The following is an 18574-nucleotide window of genomic DNA, read 5'->3' as shown; positions in this document are numbered from 1 at the left end:
ATGGATCAAGACCACCACCATAGTGCCCTTCCCAAAGAAAAACAATACAACATGCCAGAATGACTATCGCCCAATCGCACTCACTTTAGTTGTAATGAAGTGTTTTGAGAGGATAGTCATGTCACACATCAAAAAGGACATCCTAGACACAATAGACCCCCTGCAATTTGCATATCGTCAGAACCGCTCAAGTGATGATGCCATCAATGCAGCCATCCATATAGCCCTGTCACACCTTGAACACAGAGACACTGATGTTCGAAAGCTGTTTGTGGACTAGAGTTCTGCATTCAATACTGTTATCCCCAACAGACTGACTGAAAAGCTCTCCACCCTTGGAATGACACCCTCCCTCTTTCTCACGAACAGACCCCAAGCTGTTAAGAGTTGGTGCCAGGACATCCAGCTTCAGGACAGTAAGCACAGGGAACCCCACTTTTGGACAACAACCATATCAACCTGCAATATTTGCAATTTTTGCACATGACACTTGACTGATCTTTAGTTGCATATTTTGCACTTTATATTCTATATATTTAATTTTTCTTGTATATTCTCTTTTAGCATAGTTTTTTGGTTGGGAAGTCACAAAGTAAGTTTTTCATTACCCAATTATAACCACTGTCTCTGTTATTGTGTATATGACAAATAAACATCTTGAATCTTGAAGTCATGAACAGTCATTGTAGACCATCAGCAGAGCAAATTGTGCTGCGGGGTTCAAAAACCGGACAGGATCTCATCGAGGACATTTACGTGAATTCACGAGACGTCAGTAAAAACAACTTTTTCCAAGAGTCTACAGATGGCTGGCAATTTTAAAATGGCCGAGATTTGAGGTCATCAATTTGGCAAAAAAAAGATGTTGGATTTTCCCAGTCAGCTGTGCAAAGAAGTACCAACAAAACTGGAGGGTTGTAAAGGGGAAACATTTAGGTTGACCGAGGAAGACAAAAAAAAAAAAAAAAAAAAAAAAACTCACAGCAATATGCCTGAAAAAAGGAAAGGAAAAAAAAAAAAATGAAGAAAACGAGCCAACTTACAGGATCCTTGATGACTTGTGGCTGATGTCAGCTAAAGGACCAGCCGAGATTGGCTGTCATTGCCTCTACAGCAAATGCACAGGTGAAATTTCCCATAAATGTAAATAGGTCCGGTGATGCCGCGGCCGTTTTTCAGGATGACGGATGTGTGACGGAGCAAAGAGCGTCCCAACTTTTCCTCAGGAAACACACGCCAACTCAATGACGTGCCCCACGACCAGATCTCAGTCGGACTGAGGATTTATGGTGGAAGATAAAAATAAAAAGGGTCCGTGACCATTCTCTGCAGGATGAGGACGATCCGTTAGCCGCTATAGAAGAAAGTTGGAACCTGATTGATGAAAAGTAGTTTTTCATTAGTGAAGTCCAAGCCTGACTATAAGAAAAGAAAAGCCAGAGGAGCTGCGAGACCCAATTGTATTCATCATTCTTCCACTTCTTTCTATTTTTGAGGCATGTTTTTTTTTTTTTTTTGACAGTTGTACTTAATCCTACCTTAAGCTACCTGATGCGTTGGTTTTGTTTTGTTTTCCAAGAAAAAAATAAAAAAAACACTTTTTTTTTCTCCAATGGTACAAACATACTTTATTGTACAATTAATTTATTGGCAAAAAAAAACAAAAAAAAACAATCAGGCCACCAAAATAACTTAAAAAAAGAAGAAACTAATGAAAATGGAGCAACAGTTATTTTTGCTTTCTCTCAGCAAGCACCGAAAATGTTAACAAGAACAAAAGAAAAAAAAGAAAAGAAAAATAAGAGTGGTCAGAGATTCCATTTGAATACTAAACAAATATTTAAATAAGTCTTATTTCCAGTCTTTTTAGGAAAAGAAATGAAAAAAAAAGAAAATATTTGTTCAGTTTGCCATCAGTTTGTACAGTGATTCAGTATGTTTACAACTATATTCATGTACATAAAACATTTCATCAAAAGGATGGTGTCATGGACTCCACAGCCTCCCCAGGGCAAACCGAATGAATGACTGTCTGCAGTGTCTTTTTGCATCACCATAAAATCTTTAATACAAAACAAAACGTTTTTATCTAATAATTCCTGTAGCTTCAAGTTTTATTTCCAAAAAATAAAATTAAATAATATATCTATATATAAAAGACAAGTTTTATCATTTTTTTCTTATAAAATAAGTCTCAAGATATATTGCAACCTGGTTCTGATGTGTTCCCCTCCCCCGTTACCCGGCAGGCCCAATCTTTTGAGAAAGGGAAAAAAAAAAGAAAAGAAAAAGTAGCGAGCACGTGAATGTCGGGTCGTCTGTCCAAACGACCTCGCTTCGGCTCCATTTCATGCAGGCTTCACGTCCCAAGTTTTCCCAGATTTGTAAGGTGGGTGACATGTTGCAAATAACCCCCCCCCCCCGTTCTAAAACCTTGTCAAAAATACACGGAAAAAGGCGCATTGGTGCTTGTGACCGACTACACCCCATAACTGTACATATTCGAGAAAAAAAAGAAAAACCTCAATACTGTACAGTAGCTCAGGAGCACTTCTGTTTTACACATACAAATATCCAATCAAAGCGGGGGGGGAGAGCAGAAGATAACCTTCCTGCTCATGAGGTTTTTAATATGTACACTTTTTCTTTTTCAATATCTTTAACTTTCCTCACAGAAAAAAAAACTAAGAAAAGAAATAATAGCATCCATTTCCACCATTTCTTAATTTGTACAGTACTAACGTTGAATTAAACCTTGTGGCTGAGAGGCAGTCATGAGGATGAGGAACAAAAGCATTAAAAGGAAAACCGTTGGTGGGGGGGGGGGTTAAAGGGTAGAGGCAGGATTTTCGTAAACCTCTGCGGCACAAGACAACTTTACCAGTCTTTGCGCCACGTCACAGTTCATAAACACAGCTGCGATATATTTACAACGTTTGTGAAAACAGACCAGCTCAAGACGGGCTCCATCCCACACGACAGCGACACGGTTAAGCGTCGACAATCCCTCCGCAATTTTGCACGTGCTGGAATACAGAGGGGGGGAACGGAAAGTGTGCTCGTTCACAGGAGGGTGGACAGGTGGGGCGCGAGGATTTCTGTGTGTTCTGATGACGTGGTCACCGTGTGCCCCCCCCCCCCCAAAAAAAAAAACACTGTTGAGGTTTAATTCAAAACCTATGAGCCCTGACGCACAGACAAAAAAAAAAAAAAAAAAAAAAAAAAAAAAACGAGGACAGCTGTCGAAATCAAACTGCATTTAACACGCCCTTCTCCCCCACCTAATCAAACAATATATATATATGGAAACTGCTGCAGTCACTGTAAAATGTACAATTCTGTGAAAACTGTCCAGAAGGAAAACTTCTGTAACGGAAGATATGCTGATGCTTGTTTTTTTTTGTTTTTTTTTACGATTCATAGAGGGAACAAAATATAGAAGTAAAATAAACGTACTCTGCAAAATAGATACAATCATGACAGGGTTTTTGAGGAGGAAGAAAACAATATATAAAAAAAAAAAGGTTACATCATGTCAACTCACTCTCATTTTTAGCCACATTTGAAGTCTTAAAAATCTTCATAAAAAGGCAAAAATCTGCAGTCCCCAAAAATATTGTGTCATATACTTAAGGAAGAAATATCTTCACCTGAAACACTGCCTTTCTGCCTTTTTTTTGTACACAATTGGCAAAAATATATAGATATATATTAACAGCAATAACTTACCATTGTTTTAATTTATTCATTTATTGACTTCTAAGATTAATGTCGCATCTCCCATAGGAAGGAAGCTTCAGTTCATATTTATACATCACAAAAATATTTAAATAAAAAATAAAAACTTCTAAAACCCCAAAGAGTCCCGTCTCGCTGTCCGTTCCTGGCAGTTTGTCCTTTGGGGCGACAGATCAGAGCATCCAGACAGACAGTATGGAACCAAGGCTACATAAGGTTGTGGTTAATGTTCGTCCCCAGCTCCTGATTGTTGTTGTTGTTGTTGCTGCTGTTATTGTTCCCTCCCAACATGTCCGACTGCCCGCCCTGTCCTCCGTGCATCCCCGTCATCCCACTCAGTTGAGACATGATCGAGTTCTGTTCTGAGCTGAACTGACTGGGATCTACCGAACTACCCGGCTGCTGCTGGGGCAACCCTTGCTGTTGGGCTTGTGGAGGTTGGGGTGGTGCCATACTTGGGTGATGTTGACTTAAGTGGCCCGGGTGCGGTGACCCAGTCTGGGTATGTGGGGAAATTCGATGAGGCGACGGCTGAGGTTGGGAGGAGGGCTGCATGCGTGGGGATGGGCTGGAGTGAGGAGGCTGCGACTGCGGCCTCGGTGAGGGCTGAGGTGACCTGACCTGACTGCCAAGTGATCCAGCTGGACCAAGTCCTCCTTGTCCTTGAAGATGGGGGTGGGGTGACTGGGCCATCTGCTGTTGGGGACTCATAGGGCTGCTATGGTGGGCAGGAGAGCCCCCTCCGAGATGCTGCTGCTGCAGCAGTCTCTGGTGAATGTTCTGGTGATGCATTCCTTGGGACGTCTGCGGCAGCACGGGCCCACCACTGACCCCTCCAACTCCACTTTGTTGTTGCCCCGGCCCCGATCCACCTTGTCCAGGCTGGAGCGGTGGTCCTCCAGCAGCCCCGCTGGGCCCCCCATCTTGTCCTTGATGACCACCCATTGAATTCTGCTGCTGCTGCTGCTGCTGCTGTTGCTGCTGTTGCTGCATCTGCATCTGATGCTGGAGCCTTTGCTGAAGTGCAGCAGCTACTTGTGACATGGAGTTAGAGTATCCTTGTCCTGGTCCAGCCTGTGGTCCTCCTTGCTGCTGCTGCTGCGGAACCCCCACACCTCCACCTGCAGGCTGAGGCTGAGATGAAGGCTGTCCCTGGCCATGCTGCACGAAACTTTGCTGGCCTTGCTGTTGCTGGAACTGCCCGTGGTTTCCCATTTGCTGCTGTTGCTGCTGTTGTTGTTGTTGTTGTTGTTGCTGCTGTTGCTGCTGCAACAGGTGTCTTCTCATCAACTCTCTGAACTGTGGATTCATATTTGTCATGTTTCCTTGTTGCCCTGCTTGCATTGCTCCCTGCTGTTGCTGCTGCAATGCAGCCATTTGCTGTTGCTGTAGATTCCCTGGCAACATTGGGCGCTGCTGCTGCTGCTGCTGCTGCTGTTGCTGTTGCTGTTGCTGTTGCTGTTGCTGTTGCTGTTGCAACTGCTGGAGCTGAGCCATAGTGGGCATATTTCCTCCCCCTGCTCCACCTTGAGCTATATTCATCCCTGGCTGACCTGTCTGGTTTACATTTACCTGCTGTTGTCCATCCAAATTAGCAAGCTGGTTGGCTCCAGGCCCACCTACACCAGGCAACCCTCCAGCAGCTCCAGGGAACCTCACACCTGCTGGACCTCCTTGTGTGGGTCCTCCTGCTCCTCCAGGACCTCCCTGACCTTGATACCTGGCTGCTCTCTGCCGAATAAAAGCAGCCATAAGGGTTGGGTTGGAACGGAGAATGTTGAGGACTTGTTGCTGTTGCAAGGGTGAGCTTGGGGAGCGCAGTGTTCGCAGGAGCTCTTGTAACGCTGCCTGGGGTAAGTTTCCTGATGCAGCTGCCCCTGCTATGGAAGCAGATCCTCCCGTTGCTGCTCCTGATACACCGATCACCTGCATCAACCCACGGTTTCCTGGTTGAGGCTGTTGCTGATTCATTGGTTGCTGCTGTTGTTGGGGAAGTCCTGGCTGCTGCTGTGGTGCCATGTGAGCCATCATGCCTGGTCTTTGTTGTGGGTTCATAGGTGGTCCCCCAGCAACCCACTGCTGGTTTGTGGGCTGAAGCTGTCCACCGCCGATCTGCTGGGCCTGCTGCAGCTGCTGCTGAACTTGAGGTGGCAACTGCGACTGAGAGCTACCATGCTGCATTCCAGCGAGCATTCCCTGCTGCTGTGGGTCCAAAATAGTTCTTCCAACAACACCCTGAGCCTGGGGAGGCATGCCTTGGGCCCCAATGTGGGGCATTCCCATCTGGGCCTGGCTGTTCTGGTGGTGAGGATGTGAGGGAATCATTCCCCCCTGTCCCAAGCCCCGGATCTGTGCTTGGGCTTGCTGTCTTTGGGTCTCTGCGAGGCGCTGGATTTTTAGGGCTGTCTCTACAGCAGCCAGAGGGGGACGGACATGGACCGGCATGGACCCTTGTCCCTGGTTTGCTTGTTGCTGCTGCTGAGGGGGAGTGGCTGGACCCAGTCCAGGTTTTCCCAGCGACTGGTGGAGAGGAGATGCTCCGGCTGGTCTGGGGTTGTACGGAGGCAACCCTCCAGGATGTTGTTGCTGGAGCTGCTGGACATTGGGAGCTTGCTGCTGCAGCTGAGGCACCATCTGCTGTTGAGGAGAATTCATCATCCCACCTGCACCCACTGTCTGAAACTGATGGAGATGGTGTTGAGGGGGAATGGCACCACTTTGCTGAACCTGCAGTTGTTGGCCTGGAGTTCCCATTCCACTCATCCCGACTCCCTGCGGCTGAGGAAGTGCAGGCATGTTACCCTGGGTGGGCGTCTGTGGGGTTGGAGGCTGCGTGCCAACTGATGTAGGGGTAGCAGGACCAGTTGCTCCATTATTGCCTCCTGGAGAGGGCAGGCCGTTACCCCCAGGTGCACCTACTGCCGCAGGCTGGCCTACCCTCTGCATGCTGGCCATTCTCCTTCTTAGCATCTGGGCTTGCTGCAGCCTGTGTTGCAGCTGCTGCTGGCGAAGCTTGTGCTTGATATTTAGACAGAACGGAACTGGACACTTGTTCTCCTGACAGTGCTTAGCGTGGTAGCAACACAATGCAATGAGCTGCTTGCAGATGGGGCAGCCACCGTTGGTTTTTCTCTTGCAACCTTTTGTGTGTTGAACGACGCGTTTCATCTTCTGGCAGGACGGCAGTGAACAGTTTGCGTTTCGACACTGGCATGCATGGACGAGGGACTGGATGCAACGCTGGATGCTGAGGCGACGCGAGTCTCCGGGGCTCTGAGTGGTTGCAGCAGCCTGGTTGCTGCTCTCATCATCCAAGCCGAGGCCGAGCTTCTCCATCTTGTGCTCGTGGCCCTTAGTGTTGTAACACGTGATGCAGAGGTCGTAATCCTGGGACAAATGGCAAAAAAATGGCTGTTAAGCATGTAAGATGATGAAGGTTTCACTGTAGCACAACAAACTCTAAAACCTGGATACATTCATTGTAACTCATCAGTCCCACTCAAACAACCTCACTTCCCCAACTTACCTCACAAACAGTACAGTGGAAGCGAGTCTCCACGTGGTGCTTGCACTCATTGCACGTGTAAACAAAGCGGTCCTGGCTTTGGTTATGCAACTCCACCAGCATGCACATGGAGCTCCACATGGACCTCCTGAGTGAGCTGAACTCAAGGTGTTTGTCCCGGGCTAGCGTCAGGAAAGCATCACGGCCGTCCATGAGGTCGCATGCCATGAGGGGATCTGGGTCTACAATGGGGGGCAAGGCATTCGCCATGGGGGCCGCAATCAACCGGATCACAAAGAACACCTAGGACAGGAGAAAGAAAGGACAGCAGATGAGAGAGAAGAAAAATGCAATGATTTCAGATCTGTGCCAAGAGAAGAAAACCCAGTAAATAGTTGAACCATTTTCCATTTTTGAATTCATTCCACTCCTTCACCAAGTCTCCCAAACATATTCAGCATGAGCAAGTAGCCCAGAATCATCTACTTTTGCCATGTAGTTTAATACTTTTGACTAGTTCATTTAAAAGGAGCCATGGCATGAAGTTTTCACTTTTTAAGGTTGTTTAACATTAATATGAGTTCCCCTAGCCTGCCTGCGGTCCCCCAGTGGCTAAAAATGACGATTGACCTAAACCATGCAGTGGAAATTATTCTCCGCCTTTGGTAATGTGACCATGCAGATGGCCTGATCGGGAAAGCCGCCTCTTATGACGTGGCGCCTCATATGACGTCGAGGTTGTTTCCCCCCAGAGCCCGTATATGGCCATGCCAAAACTGCCTTTCCCCGCCCACAGCTCTTTGGCCAGCTCATTGCTCCGTACATGGATGTAAAAATCTGTTTAGAGCTCCTGCATCAGAACCTCTAAAGAGCCAGTGGACAAATTTTGTTTTTTCTGGGAAAGTGACGACAGAACCGAAGAGATTTGTGTATGTGTGCGCCAAACGAATGTTTCCAGAACTTGGGCCAATACCGAGCTGGCCTTGCCGAACGTCTGAAAATTAACCTTGGATCAGTACCAACTCTCTTTGGCCCAACTACAGACCTTGGACAAGTAAGTAATTTGACGCTCTATAATTGTGTTGCTTTCCTGTATGTACAGTATAGTTACATAGCTTGTTACCACAAGAAAGTGTCTGCATCGTTAGCTATGCAGCTAATAGCATCTGCAAGCTCTCATCTCTGCCAACTGGGCTGTTGGAAGTGTTTGCATGCCCATGAGATGGTTAGCTCGTTCATTTTAGACCAAAAACCCCTACTTCAAGCTTCCTGAAGAACACTGAATCCGCAAATTCAGTGCATTTCATCAGGATAATGATTCACTCATGGTTCCAGCGCTAGCGCTACGTGCATCTTTGCAAACCAGAGCAATCAGATGAGAATAACAAAATCCTCACTCCTGCTTTCCCCTTCACGCACGCCTTTTTTGACCCTCTGTGTCTTGTTTAGCACTTGCTTGATGTTTGACTGTGTTAGAAAAGTTGTTCACTAACTCGTTCGTCATATTGTCAAAGTAAGCTCATTTAAACAGGTTTCGCTAGTTTTACGGCATAGGGCTGCCGTGCCATCTGCGTGCCATAGCGATTCACAAAACATTTGCGCATGGTACCACGGGCGTAATTAAGGCCACACCCCCACCCTCCGCTTTGCCCCGCCTTTCTCCTCCTAATTTGCATTTAAAGCTGCAGACCCTAAACAGCTCATTCTGAGGATCCTAAGGAAAGCTCATTTTGGGGACTGGCTGTAATTCTGCACCACTAAAGCCTATAAAAATATATAAAAGCCTCCATTTATTTTCATGCCATGGCACCTTTAACAGGGAAAGAACAGATGAAATAACATCGCTTTAAAAACACTAAAATTAGCCAAAAAGCTGGTGTTGACACACACAAGCACTACAGCTTCACATGTGGGGTAACTGTGGTCCTTGGAAACATGGCTGACCACAGCTGGATTTAGGAATTTCTGTTTAAAAATAGTGGCAATGGTGAACTTCTATGACAATTCTATTGGGGGAAAAAAAAGTTTAATGAATGCAAAAAGTGTCTGCCATGTTTTCCTCCTCCTCATACCTCCTTGTGTTTTTCCATAGTGGCATAGAGTTTCTGTGAAAGGTCATTGGAGACATTTGGCATCCCTGGCTTCTTCTTATTGGCTCGGCTCAAGCTGCTCTTGTTCTTACTCGTCTTTTTGTTGTTCTTCTTCTTTGCGTTTTTGCTGTCACTTTTTGTGTCCTGCGTACAACAACAACAAAAAAAAGAAGAAGGGAAAATGAATAAACAAATCAATCATAGTGCTGACCCAAAAAGTAGAATGCTTGTAGGTTCAGGGATCGTACAGATGGATTCGCTCTTACGTCAATACTCTCATTGGAAGTGCTGTTCTCCTCCCTTTTCCTCTCCTCCTCCTCCTGCTCCAGCTCTTTGATGCCCTCCTCCAGCACATTGGGCCAAAAGTCACCCTCAAAATAAGGCAGTTCATTGGCACTTGTCAAGCGATCCTCTGTCGCCTGCTTGAAGACATCCTTTTGAGGGTAAAGCACAAAAGAAATTTAGGTATTTGCTCAAATAAACAAAGTGTCATCACAAACATTGTACATGAGAGCTAACAAGAGAAGCACACTCGCCGCAATCCTAAAAAAACAGAACTACATCTTCAAAACATAATACTTTTTATAATCATGTGTACCTTGTAGTCGTGTACTATTCGCTCTGCCACGGCTTTGTCTAGCATTTTCTTGTACCACTCCTGAAGTCGTTTGGGCTTCGGGATCTTCTGATCTACAGGGTGGCAGTGGAAGATATAGTCGTCACCCTCACTGGGTGGGCAAGCCCAGATGTGGCCAGTGGTGTAACTAAGGAGGACACAGAAGAGAAAAGAGACAATGACCACAAAGCATGAATGAAGAGAGCAATCATTAATGTACCGCGATGAAAACAGAACCTCCCACTGTGCAGCAGAACTCACCCCAACCTCTTGACATACTCCAAGTAGCCAATGAGGACTTCATGGTAAACTGCTGTTCTAAGACTGCGCGGTCGAAAAAAGTGTACGCTGTCCAGGTAGGAAATGTACACTCGCCTGAGAGAAAAAAAAAAAAGAAAAGAAGAAAACATTAGTTTTGTGTAAACAACTTTTAAAACAAACGTCACAACAACGAATAAGGTTAACAAAGTGCTTACCTCTGGTTGGGCTGAGGGCAGTCGGACCCATACTCCTGGACATGCATGCCAAAGAAGCAGACGTCTGAACCGTCGATGTCCTCAAACGCAAAAAGGGCTTTTGTCCTGTATGGGAAAGACTCCGACATCTCGCCGCTGTCCACAAATCTGGAGAGAAAATAAGGAATAACCGTAGAGACTGTCAAACATTAATCTGCATCAACAAACAGAAAACAGAGACAAACTCTCAACTGAATTAAAGTCAAAAAGGCTAATCAATTCAACACAATGCTTTCACTTTTAAACAGAAACTTTAATAATTCAGTAAAAAAATTTATTATTTGAGCCTAGAGACCAAAATTTAAAAATGTAATAAATGTATGAACAAAAGGCAGCTGTGTTATTTTACCTGGACTTCATGCCTGGTTTAACTTCCACCACTTTGTCAGAGACGTGGACGACGCGAATGAAAACCTCTCCAGCCTCGATTTGGGTCTGACGCTTCAAGAAGTCATTCACCCTCAACTCCAGAAAGCATCCCAACTTAGTCTGGGGCAACCCTGTTTGTGTGAGAGTTAGTCAACAATTTAAAAAAAACAGGAACATACAGCGACACTAATGAAGAAAATCCTAAGTATTCCAAACGGAAATGTACAGTCTTATATAAATGGGTCAAAAGTGGGATGAATTACATTGGGATCAAAGCATTGTCACTTACTTTTGGCAGAGTACTTGTTCTCTTTCCTCGTCTTATTTGTCTTTTTTAAGCAGCCATCACATACAAAACTGATAAAACAAACAGAAAAAAAAGACAGCGGAATTAAATTTAAAAGAAAAAGCAAAACAGCATTTTGCTAATAGACAGAAAACCCACACAAACCTTAAGAAAGTTACTCACCCTGATGGCCAGATTGTGTCATTGTGCAAAACACAGATCTGATGCATCCTGCGCCCGCAGTCCATACATTCAACAAGCCTAAAACCAGGGACACACATGAGGACACCGAGGACACCAACGACACACCGCAAGTCCTTGAAACTAATTTCTCTCCAATTCTATGATATGACATGGTCAGCAGTAGACTCACAGTTCAGGGTCCAGTGTGTCATTCTTCTTCTTCTCAAACTGATCCTTGTTAATTGACCTGAAATTACAGCAGAGGTAGTAAAAAACAAAAACATGTTTGTTTGGGGGGGCGCAAATAGTCAGTAAGTAAGATCCTTTCAGAGAAAATGTGTGAACCAAGAGGAAAATGCTACGTTTATTACTTTACGATATTGTAAAGCTAAACATTAGGTGATGGCATTTATTTCATTCAAACAAAGTGACTGAAATAATCATTTTGCAACGCAACCTTTTACAGTGATGCAATGTTGTTCCATTATCATTTGTACTTTGCTACACTTGACAGGACTTATAATAGGACAACAAAACAAAACAAAAAAAAGCATGTGGTATATTCTTGCTGTGTAGCGGATAGTGCTGGGCGGTATGACCAAAAATACATATCACGTTATCACGGTTTCATGGTATTTTTTTTTTCATGCATAATTAGGTGTTCACAGCATTTTCTACAAATTGAGAACAGAATTAAAAATTAAAATAAAAATTCTTCAAAATAATTCCTTTGTTAATAATTGGTCACACAGAACTTTATTGTATTAATATTCACATCTTCATTGTAAACAAATTAATAACATGGCTAATTACACTGGTCGGACTGTTCAGCTGTTTCAGACTGATACCTCCAGTTCAGGCTGGTCCTCATCCTCAACACGTCTCTTTTTCAATCGCGGAAAATATTGTTCAATACTCATCTGGATTGAAGCAGCAAACATTCAGTGTAAGAGTTTAAAAAACCTACTTTATTTGATTCACAGCTGCTAGTGTTTTGACCTCGACAACCCAACTACATTTTTTTTTTTTTTAACGGCAAACTTGCGACTAGTTAACTTTATAAAGAAGGCGTAATCGCTTGTTTGCTATGGGTCGGGACGGTACAACATTGTATTAAAAATATTTTTATAGGACTTTTTAATGTGTGACTTTATAAAGTTGCACGTGATACCAACCTTTTGTGAATTTCGCCAGCCGTCTTCTTTCGGTTGAGCTAATCTAACGCGACGCTGAAGCTAGCAAGCTTCCAGGGATGACATCGCTGATGGAGACACACGCGGTGTGCACGGAGGGGAGGGGAGGGGCTGTGTGTGTGTGTGTAGGCTATGTGAGAGAGACGCGTGACTGACAGAGACGGAGGGAGAGCAAGGAAAGGAAATGCAGCTAATGAATACGAGTATTTTTTAAATAGAGATAAAAATAGACAGTAAACATGCGTGTTTAGAAGCGCAACACTGAAAAGGGTCCCGTCTCAAACAATGTCGCGCGACGCAGCGTTCCCCCCCCGTTGTGTAATCAAATACACCGGTATGGCGGTATATTAAAAATTCATATCATAATGAAATTATAAACCGGTATTCGGTGTGAACCGGTATACCGCCCAGCACTAGTAGCGGATACTGTTAAGAATGAAAGAAAAAGGTGCCCATCATATGGTCTAACACTCACGTCTGTGGCTGGGTAGGGTCGTCACCCAGGGATACGCTTTCTCCCTGGATCTCGTTGAAGCACTTCTCACAGTAGTGGTACCTGTTAGCAATAAGTCCAAATTTTGGTGAACTACACCGTTCCCCCACAGCAGTCAATCACAGACAGCGCATGGAAGGGCGGTCACCAAATGGTATGGGACATGGGCAAGGCAGGGTGCCGCAAGCGAAGCAAGCAGGGAGTGCAGGAAGTAGAAGCGCAGGACAGCAGGGAGTCGTCATCGCAACAGCCAGTCATGATTTTGAGGGGTGAGGAAATGGGGGATGGGTTTGCAGGTGCATGGTAGGTGAAGGCAAAAGCAAGCCAAAGTTGACAGAGGACAAACGGGTCATACAGAACAAGACAAACATCCAAGACAACACGCAGCAGAGAGCCGAGGCAAAGTACAGATTAGCAATTTGGACATGAGAGGACGAGCAACAGCGACCAGCATCAGAGCAGAGTTAACAGAAGCTAAACAGGAGCACTGGAGCAGGAAGTTGGAGCACAGGACGTGATACATGTATCACTGAACAAATATGAAGTACAGACAACTGCTCAGCTGTTCATTCAAGCAGCTCATTTTAAAGTCGGTCCTTTTCACACTAGGTAAGGTTTTCATGGGTGTACAAAAAGTCTGAAGACAGGCAGGGTGAAGAAAGAGGGAGACCATCATGCTGAAAGAGCATTGATAAAACCCAAGTCTTATACGTGTTTACTGTACGAAGTTCAGTAAACCCCTCAAACACCAGAAAAAAATTAATTTCCTTCACTTTGCCTGTTCAACCTTTTCAGTACACACTGGCCCAGTTCACACGCAGCATCAACATCAACATAAGTGGACTGACTGTTAAAATGTCTGTATTAGGCATCACATGGACATTCAAAAACAAAACAAAAAAAAAAAACAATGTGGGGAACATGAAGTGAAGGGAATAGTTTAGGTAAACAACATTAATCAAATCAACATGTTGATAAAACACTTGGTATCTTCCAAACACACTCTAAAGTGTGTTTTAATAAGCCTTTACATATTTTCATTATTTCTGTCAGTCTGTTAAAGTAATCCATCTCACAATCTCTTCCTCCTTTAACGCATCTAGACTTCCCTTTACCCTTAATTACTCCCCTCCATCTGTACCTGTTCTGGTAGCTGAAGTAAACAGCATCTCTGGGAATAGTGCAGAGCTGCTTCCCATAGCAGCACAGTGTCTGAGGAGAGAACTCCAGCTGATGGACAGAAGCAAAAACAGGATACAGAACATATGAATGTCATGACCATCAAGAACGGTACACAGCTCCTCAGTCTTCTTCTGGTCAAACAAAACAAACATTTGACGGAAAAATCCCGGGGCTGCGTTACCCCGATTAATAAATACATAAAACAAAGTTGACGTGGCTTTTAAGTGAAGCAGCTAGCTCAAATTCTAATCATGTGATAGCATCAAAAATATACAAATTGGGCTGCTATTTATGGTCCTTGAGAACAACTTAAAGGGATAGTTCGCCTCTTTTGACATGAAGCTGTATGACATCCCATATTAGCAATATCATTTATGAACATTGACTTACCCCCCGCTGCGTCCTGTGAGCGGAGTTCCAGCTGAGTTTTGGCGTCCACGAAGCTAGTCCGGCTAGTTGGCTGGGGCTTGAAAAATAAAGCTTCGCTTGGCGCTATTTTTGCCTCCCTTGATATCAATGCGTCAAGCCACCTAGCGATAGCTGCACCTGTTACGGTGTTTGATGCTCGGAAGCAGGGGAGTGCTCGGTCTGCTCTTCGGTCTGCACAGTTTACATTGGACGCATTGATATCAAGGGAGGCAAAAATAGCGCCAAGCGAAGTGAGGTCTGACTTTTTCCATCGAGAACGATTTTGTGATGCAAATGTATTACTCTTTTGAACGCATATTTTTTTGAGAAGCAAGACGCTTTATTTTTCAAGCCCCAGCCAACTAGCCGGACTAGCTTCGTGGACGCCAAAACTCAGCTGGAACTCCGCTCACAGGACGCAGCGGGGGGTAAGTCAATGTTCATAAATGATATTGCTAATATGGGATGTCATACAGCTTCATGTCAAAAGAGGCGAACTATCCCTTTAAGTGGTCACTAATAGTGACTTGCATACTGTAATGTGTGGGGAAAAGGAAACAGGAGTTGGCCCATGGTGATTTGTTTACTTGCCTGTAATTAATTAATTTACAAAACTATGGTCAAGTGCTACTTTGTCTTATTGTCATAAGTCAAGCCTTTACCCAGGCTCTCCCATCACAAGCCAATCAGTTTGGTTATTTGTCTGCAAATACAAAAATAGCAGACTCTAATGAGAGCTGAAATGTGATATGTTGATGGTATGGCCCTGGCCAAATTTAGCCATTAACCCACTTCTCCGCTTCCATTTTCAGACACGAATGAGCAAAGTTAAGAGTCTGCATCTGAAACACGATTAAAGCTTTCAGGCACACCAGCTCTTTTAGACATAACCTTGACACAGGCACATCGCCAGCATAAACATTTGGAAATGGGAGGAGTTTGCAGTGCTGTGTAAGATATATCGGTTCAACCGTTTTTTGTTTTTTTTTGTTAGCAGTAATTGTCCCAGACTTTCAGGAATACTTTATGGTTGTTGCTAAATGATGAGGTTGTTGTGGTACGGCTAGCTCATCACAGCTGGCACCGTTGCTGTAAAGTTGAAGTTTCAGTTTTATGGCCGACTGCATTAATCTGGCTACTCTGACCAGAAAATGAAGAACATCCCAAACACATACTACATATCTCACTGGTGTCCAGTTCTTCTACAGTTGCCCACATATCTTCATGCTCAATTTTCATCTTTGTTACATTTATCCACTTATTATTTTTACATACAGAGCTAAAAATGCTTTTTTTTTTTCCCTTTTCTGACAATTTCTGTCAAAATGACGTCATCAGGAGCAAGATTTGCTCCGACGCTCATCTATTCTACAGTTAAGGAACTGTTACTTAATCATGACCAATCCTTGTCACTCATCCAAAAAAAAGAGCCCTTGTGTCACTTATTCAGCACTCCGTCTCACCTTCCTTCCGCAACAGTAGCCGAGGCTTTGCATCACAGGGTCAATCTCCTGCTCGAAAACTTCGGCCAGCTTGGAGCAGTACTTGTAGACTCGCGATGTTTTCCGATTGTACAGCCAGGCATTGTTGAACATCAGCCAGATGTCATCCACATACTGCCAGGGATCCTGGTACTGACCTGAAATCAAACCACAAACAACAGAGTGATGAAGTAAAGGGACCGTGGTCATAGTACGATATCTCCTAAGAGAAAAAAAACGGAGTAGAAAGCAATGTGTATATATATATATATATCTTAAATCTGCACAGCATATTACATAAAAGAATTGAAAAGGGAATTATACAAAACAAAACTATACAAATCTGATTTATTCACTGTTTAACATAGTTCACCAAGTTTCTTAGGAATTAACACTGGATTACGGAGCAACCAGCACAAACCTGTGTCTAACTTTCGCTTGATAGTTGATAGGTCCATGGGGTTTTTTACAATGTCAAAGTAGTCCTGGAACAACACAATTTATTTGTAAATTAATGAACACACATAAAGTCAGGAAAAGCTGATAGGGTCAAGAGATGGAAGCTTTCTCATTGCACTCGTAAAGCATGCAAGACTTTAACATCAGGAGTGATACATACAGGTATGCATAGCAGTTGTGGGTCAACGGGCATTCTGAAGGGCAGAGACTCTGGGTCCTGTCTGTAGAGGGATTCTAGTGTGGGCATCAGCGCCTGGCGGAGCTCCTCCGGCTTAAAGACTACGAACAAGATGGAGATCAGAGACGAGAATGAGGTGACAGAGAAGCCAAAATGAGCAGTACTGAATGAGCAAATAAATTCTCACACCTTCATTTAGTCTTTGGGATTTCATAACAAATTCTGTAATTTGGACCAACATCAACTGTTTGAAATGTCAAAAAAACCCAAAGAAACAACAACAAAATAAAAAGTTGCAGAAACTAAAGCTCGTCATACTCTTCTTTTTCGCTGGAGTCTGTGGCGTAACTGCCTCCGAGGTCTCCTCTTCCTCCTTCACCTCTTTCTTCACCTCCTTTTTCACCTCCTTTTTCACCTCCGGTTTCCTGTCTTCCAGCTTTATTCCTGTTGTCTGCGATGTTGTGGAGGTATCCATAGGAACTCCTTTACCTCCCTCTCCAGAACACTCCTTCTTCAGTTCGGATTTTATAGGCTTTTCCTCCGTTTTGTGATTGCTGAGTTTCCCTCCTTTGGAACAGCCGCCCCCGTCGCCCTCTTCCTCATCATCCTGATGCTTGACTTCCATCTTGGGTTCGAGGTTGGTGGCTGAGGTGTTTGACTGTGGCTGCTGGGACGAAGTGTCCAGACTGCTGACAGAGGCTGGAGTCAGGGCCTGACTGTCTGCTGGGAATGAGCCTTTTTGGGACAACTACAGAGAGAAACAAAGAAAAACAAACTCAGGTGCAAGGTAATGGTAGATGTGACATAGTGAAGCATACGGGAGAACAAAGGGATGAAATAAATAGCAGGTAAAAAAGAAGGACAAAGATAAAATCAACAGGTTCAACTGGGTAATCATAACTGAGGGAAGGGTAAGAATGTTTAGTCTTATTATAAACAAGTAATATACAGTACTGCTACACACAGTAACATAATGTGTTATATAAGTGGAATCAAATTAAAGTATTAAATTAAAACACTAAAGCATATCAACACGACACAAGATGGTCATAATACATCAGGAATAGGGGTGCGCGATCTGACGATATAAAATTGTGACTGGCGAGGAAGAGTGGAGAATCGCAGGCGATCTAACAAATTAGAGAAACCGTATAGATCGCCTTTGCCAATCAGCGCAATGATTTATTATTTTTTTTTTTTTAAATGCTGGTTCCCGCCGATGCGGCAGACGTAGGGCGTCCTTAACCTAACCGACCAATCATAGCGAACTGTGCGTCGTGACACTTTCTTACACGCCTCCATGTTGTGTTTGTAAATACTTAGAAAACGCATGGACAGCCATGGCTGAAAGCCAAGCCGACGAGCTGGTGAAGAAGAGGAAATCCACCTCTGTAATTTGGAATTGGTTCGGGTTTTCTTCTACCCTAACCCACTGCTGCTGGTCCACATCAGGAATGGGAACAGCAGCAGCGGCACCATCCACAGCACATCCACAGCGGCGCACGGGAGAAACTCACGGCCAGCAGCAGCACTCTCGGGTCGGATGAGGAAACCGCTAGCTCGTAAGCTAACTACGGTGCAAGAGAAAAAGGATGCACCGCGAACGTGACAAACATTACACAGTTGAAAAGTACTCCTTTAGGGCGCTCTGGTGATGGCAGTGCGTGACTGTGGCTGCAGTAAATGAACATGCAGCGTTGCTCATCTGTTGCTAAATGGCATCATGAGGTGGAGTCAAGTCGTCATCAGTGGTTCGTTTTTCCATTTCCGGTTGCTTCACTCACTAGCCCCTTTCACACTGCGACCCGCTACCTTAGCGGGTCCAAATTGCACCTTCGACCCGCGTCGAGCAATGTGAACGCTTGGCATGTCAGGGTG

At 44.4% G+C, this 18574-nt stretch overlaps 1 protein-coding gene across 2 annotated transcripts in view; it reads right to left on the bottom strand.

Moving 5' to 3' along the window:
• Positions 1–1605: 1605 nt before the first annotated feature.
• ep300a (EP300 lysine acetyltransferase a) overlaps positions 1606–18574 on the bottom strand; it is a 34762-nt gene continuing 17793 nt past the window's right edge. For both annotated transcript variants that reach the window (XM_075457899.1, XM_075457900.1), the window contains exons 15-31: positions 17015–17444; positions 16679–16797; positions 16481–16544; positions 16042–16217; positions 14130–14218; positions 12971–13051; positions 11493–11549; positions 11303–11380; positions 11123–11190; positions 10814–10964; positions 10426–10572; positions 10211–10324; positions 9932–10097; positions 9600–9767; positions 9316–9477; positions 7265–7546; positions 1606–7125 (exon numbers count right to left, since the gene is read on the bottom strand). In XM_075457899.1, the coding sequence (XP_075314014.1) occupies positions 3946–7125; positions 7265–7546; positions 9316–9477; positions 9600–9767; positions 9932–10097; positions 10211–10324; positions 10426–10572; positions 10814–10964; positions 11123–11190; positions 11303–11380; positions 11493–11549; positions 12971–13051; positions 14130–14218; positions 16042–16217; positions 16481–16544; positions 16679–16797; positions 17015–17444 (5532 nt within the window). In that variant the 3' untranslated portion in view covers positions 1606–3945. The remainder of the gene's footprint in view (positions 7126–7264; positions 7547–9315; positions 9478–9599; positions 9768–9931; positions 10098–10210; positions 10325–10425; positions 10573–10813; positions 10965–11122; positions 11191–11302; positions 11381–11492; positions 11550–12970; positions 13052–14129; positions 14219–16041; positions 16218–16480; positions 16545–16678; positions 16798–17014; positions 17445–18574) is intronic.

The sequence above is a fragment of the Odontesthes bonariensis genome, chromosome 23 (assembly GCF_027942865.1).
Source record: "Odontesthes bonariensis isolate fOdoBon6 chromosome 23, fOdoBon6.hap1, whole genome shotgun sequence".
NCBI lineage: Eukaryota > Metazoa > Chordata > Actinopteri > Atheriniformes > Atherinopsidae > Odontesthes > Odontesthes bonariensis.
Note: the sequence above shows the minus strand (reverse complement) of the source record. Positions and strands in the feature narration are given on the sequence as shown.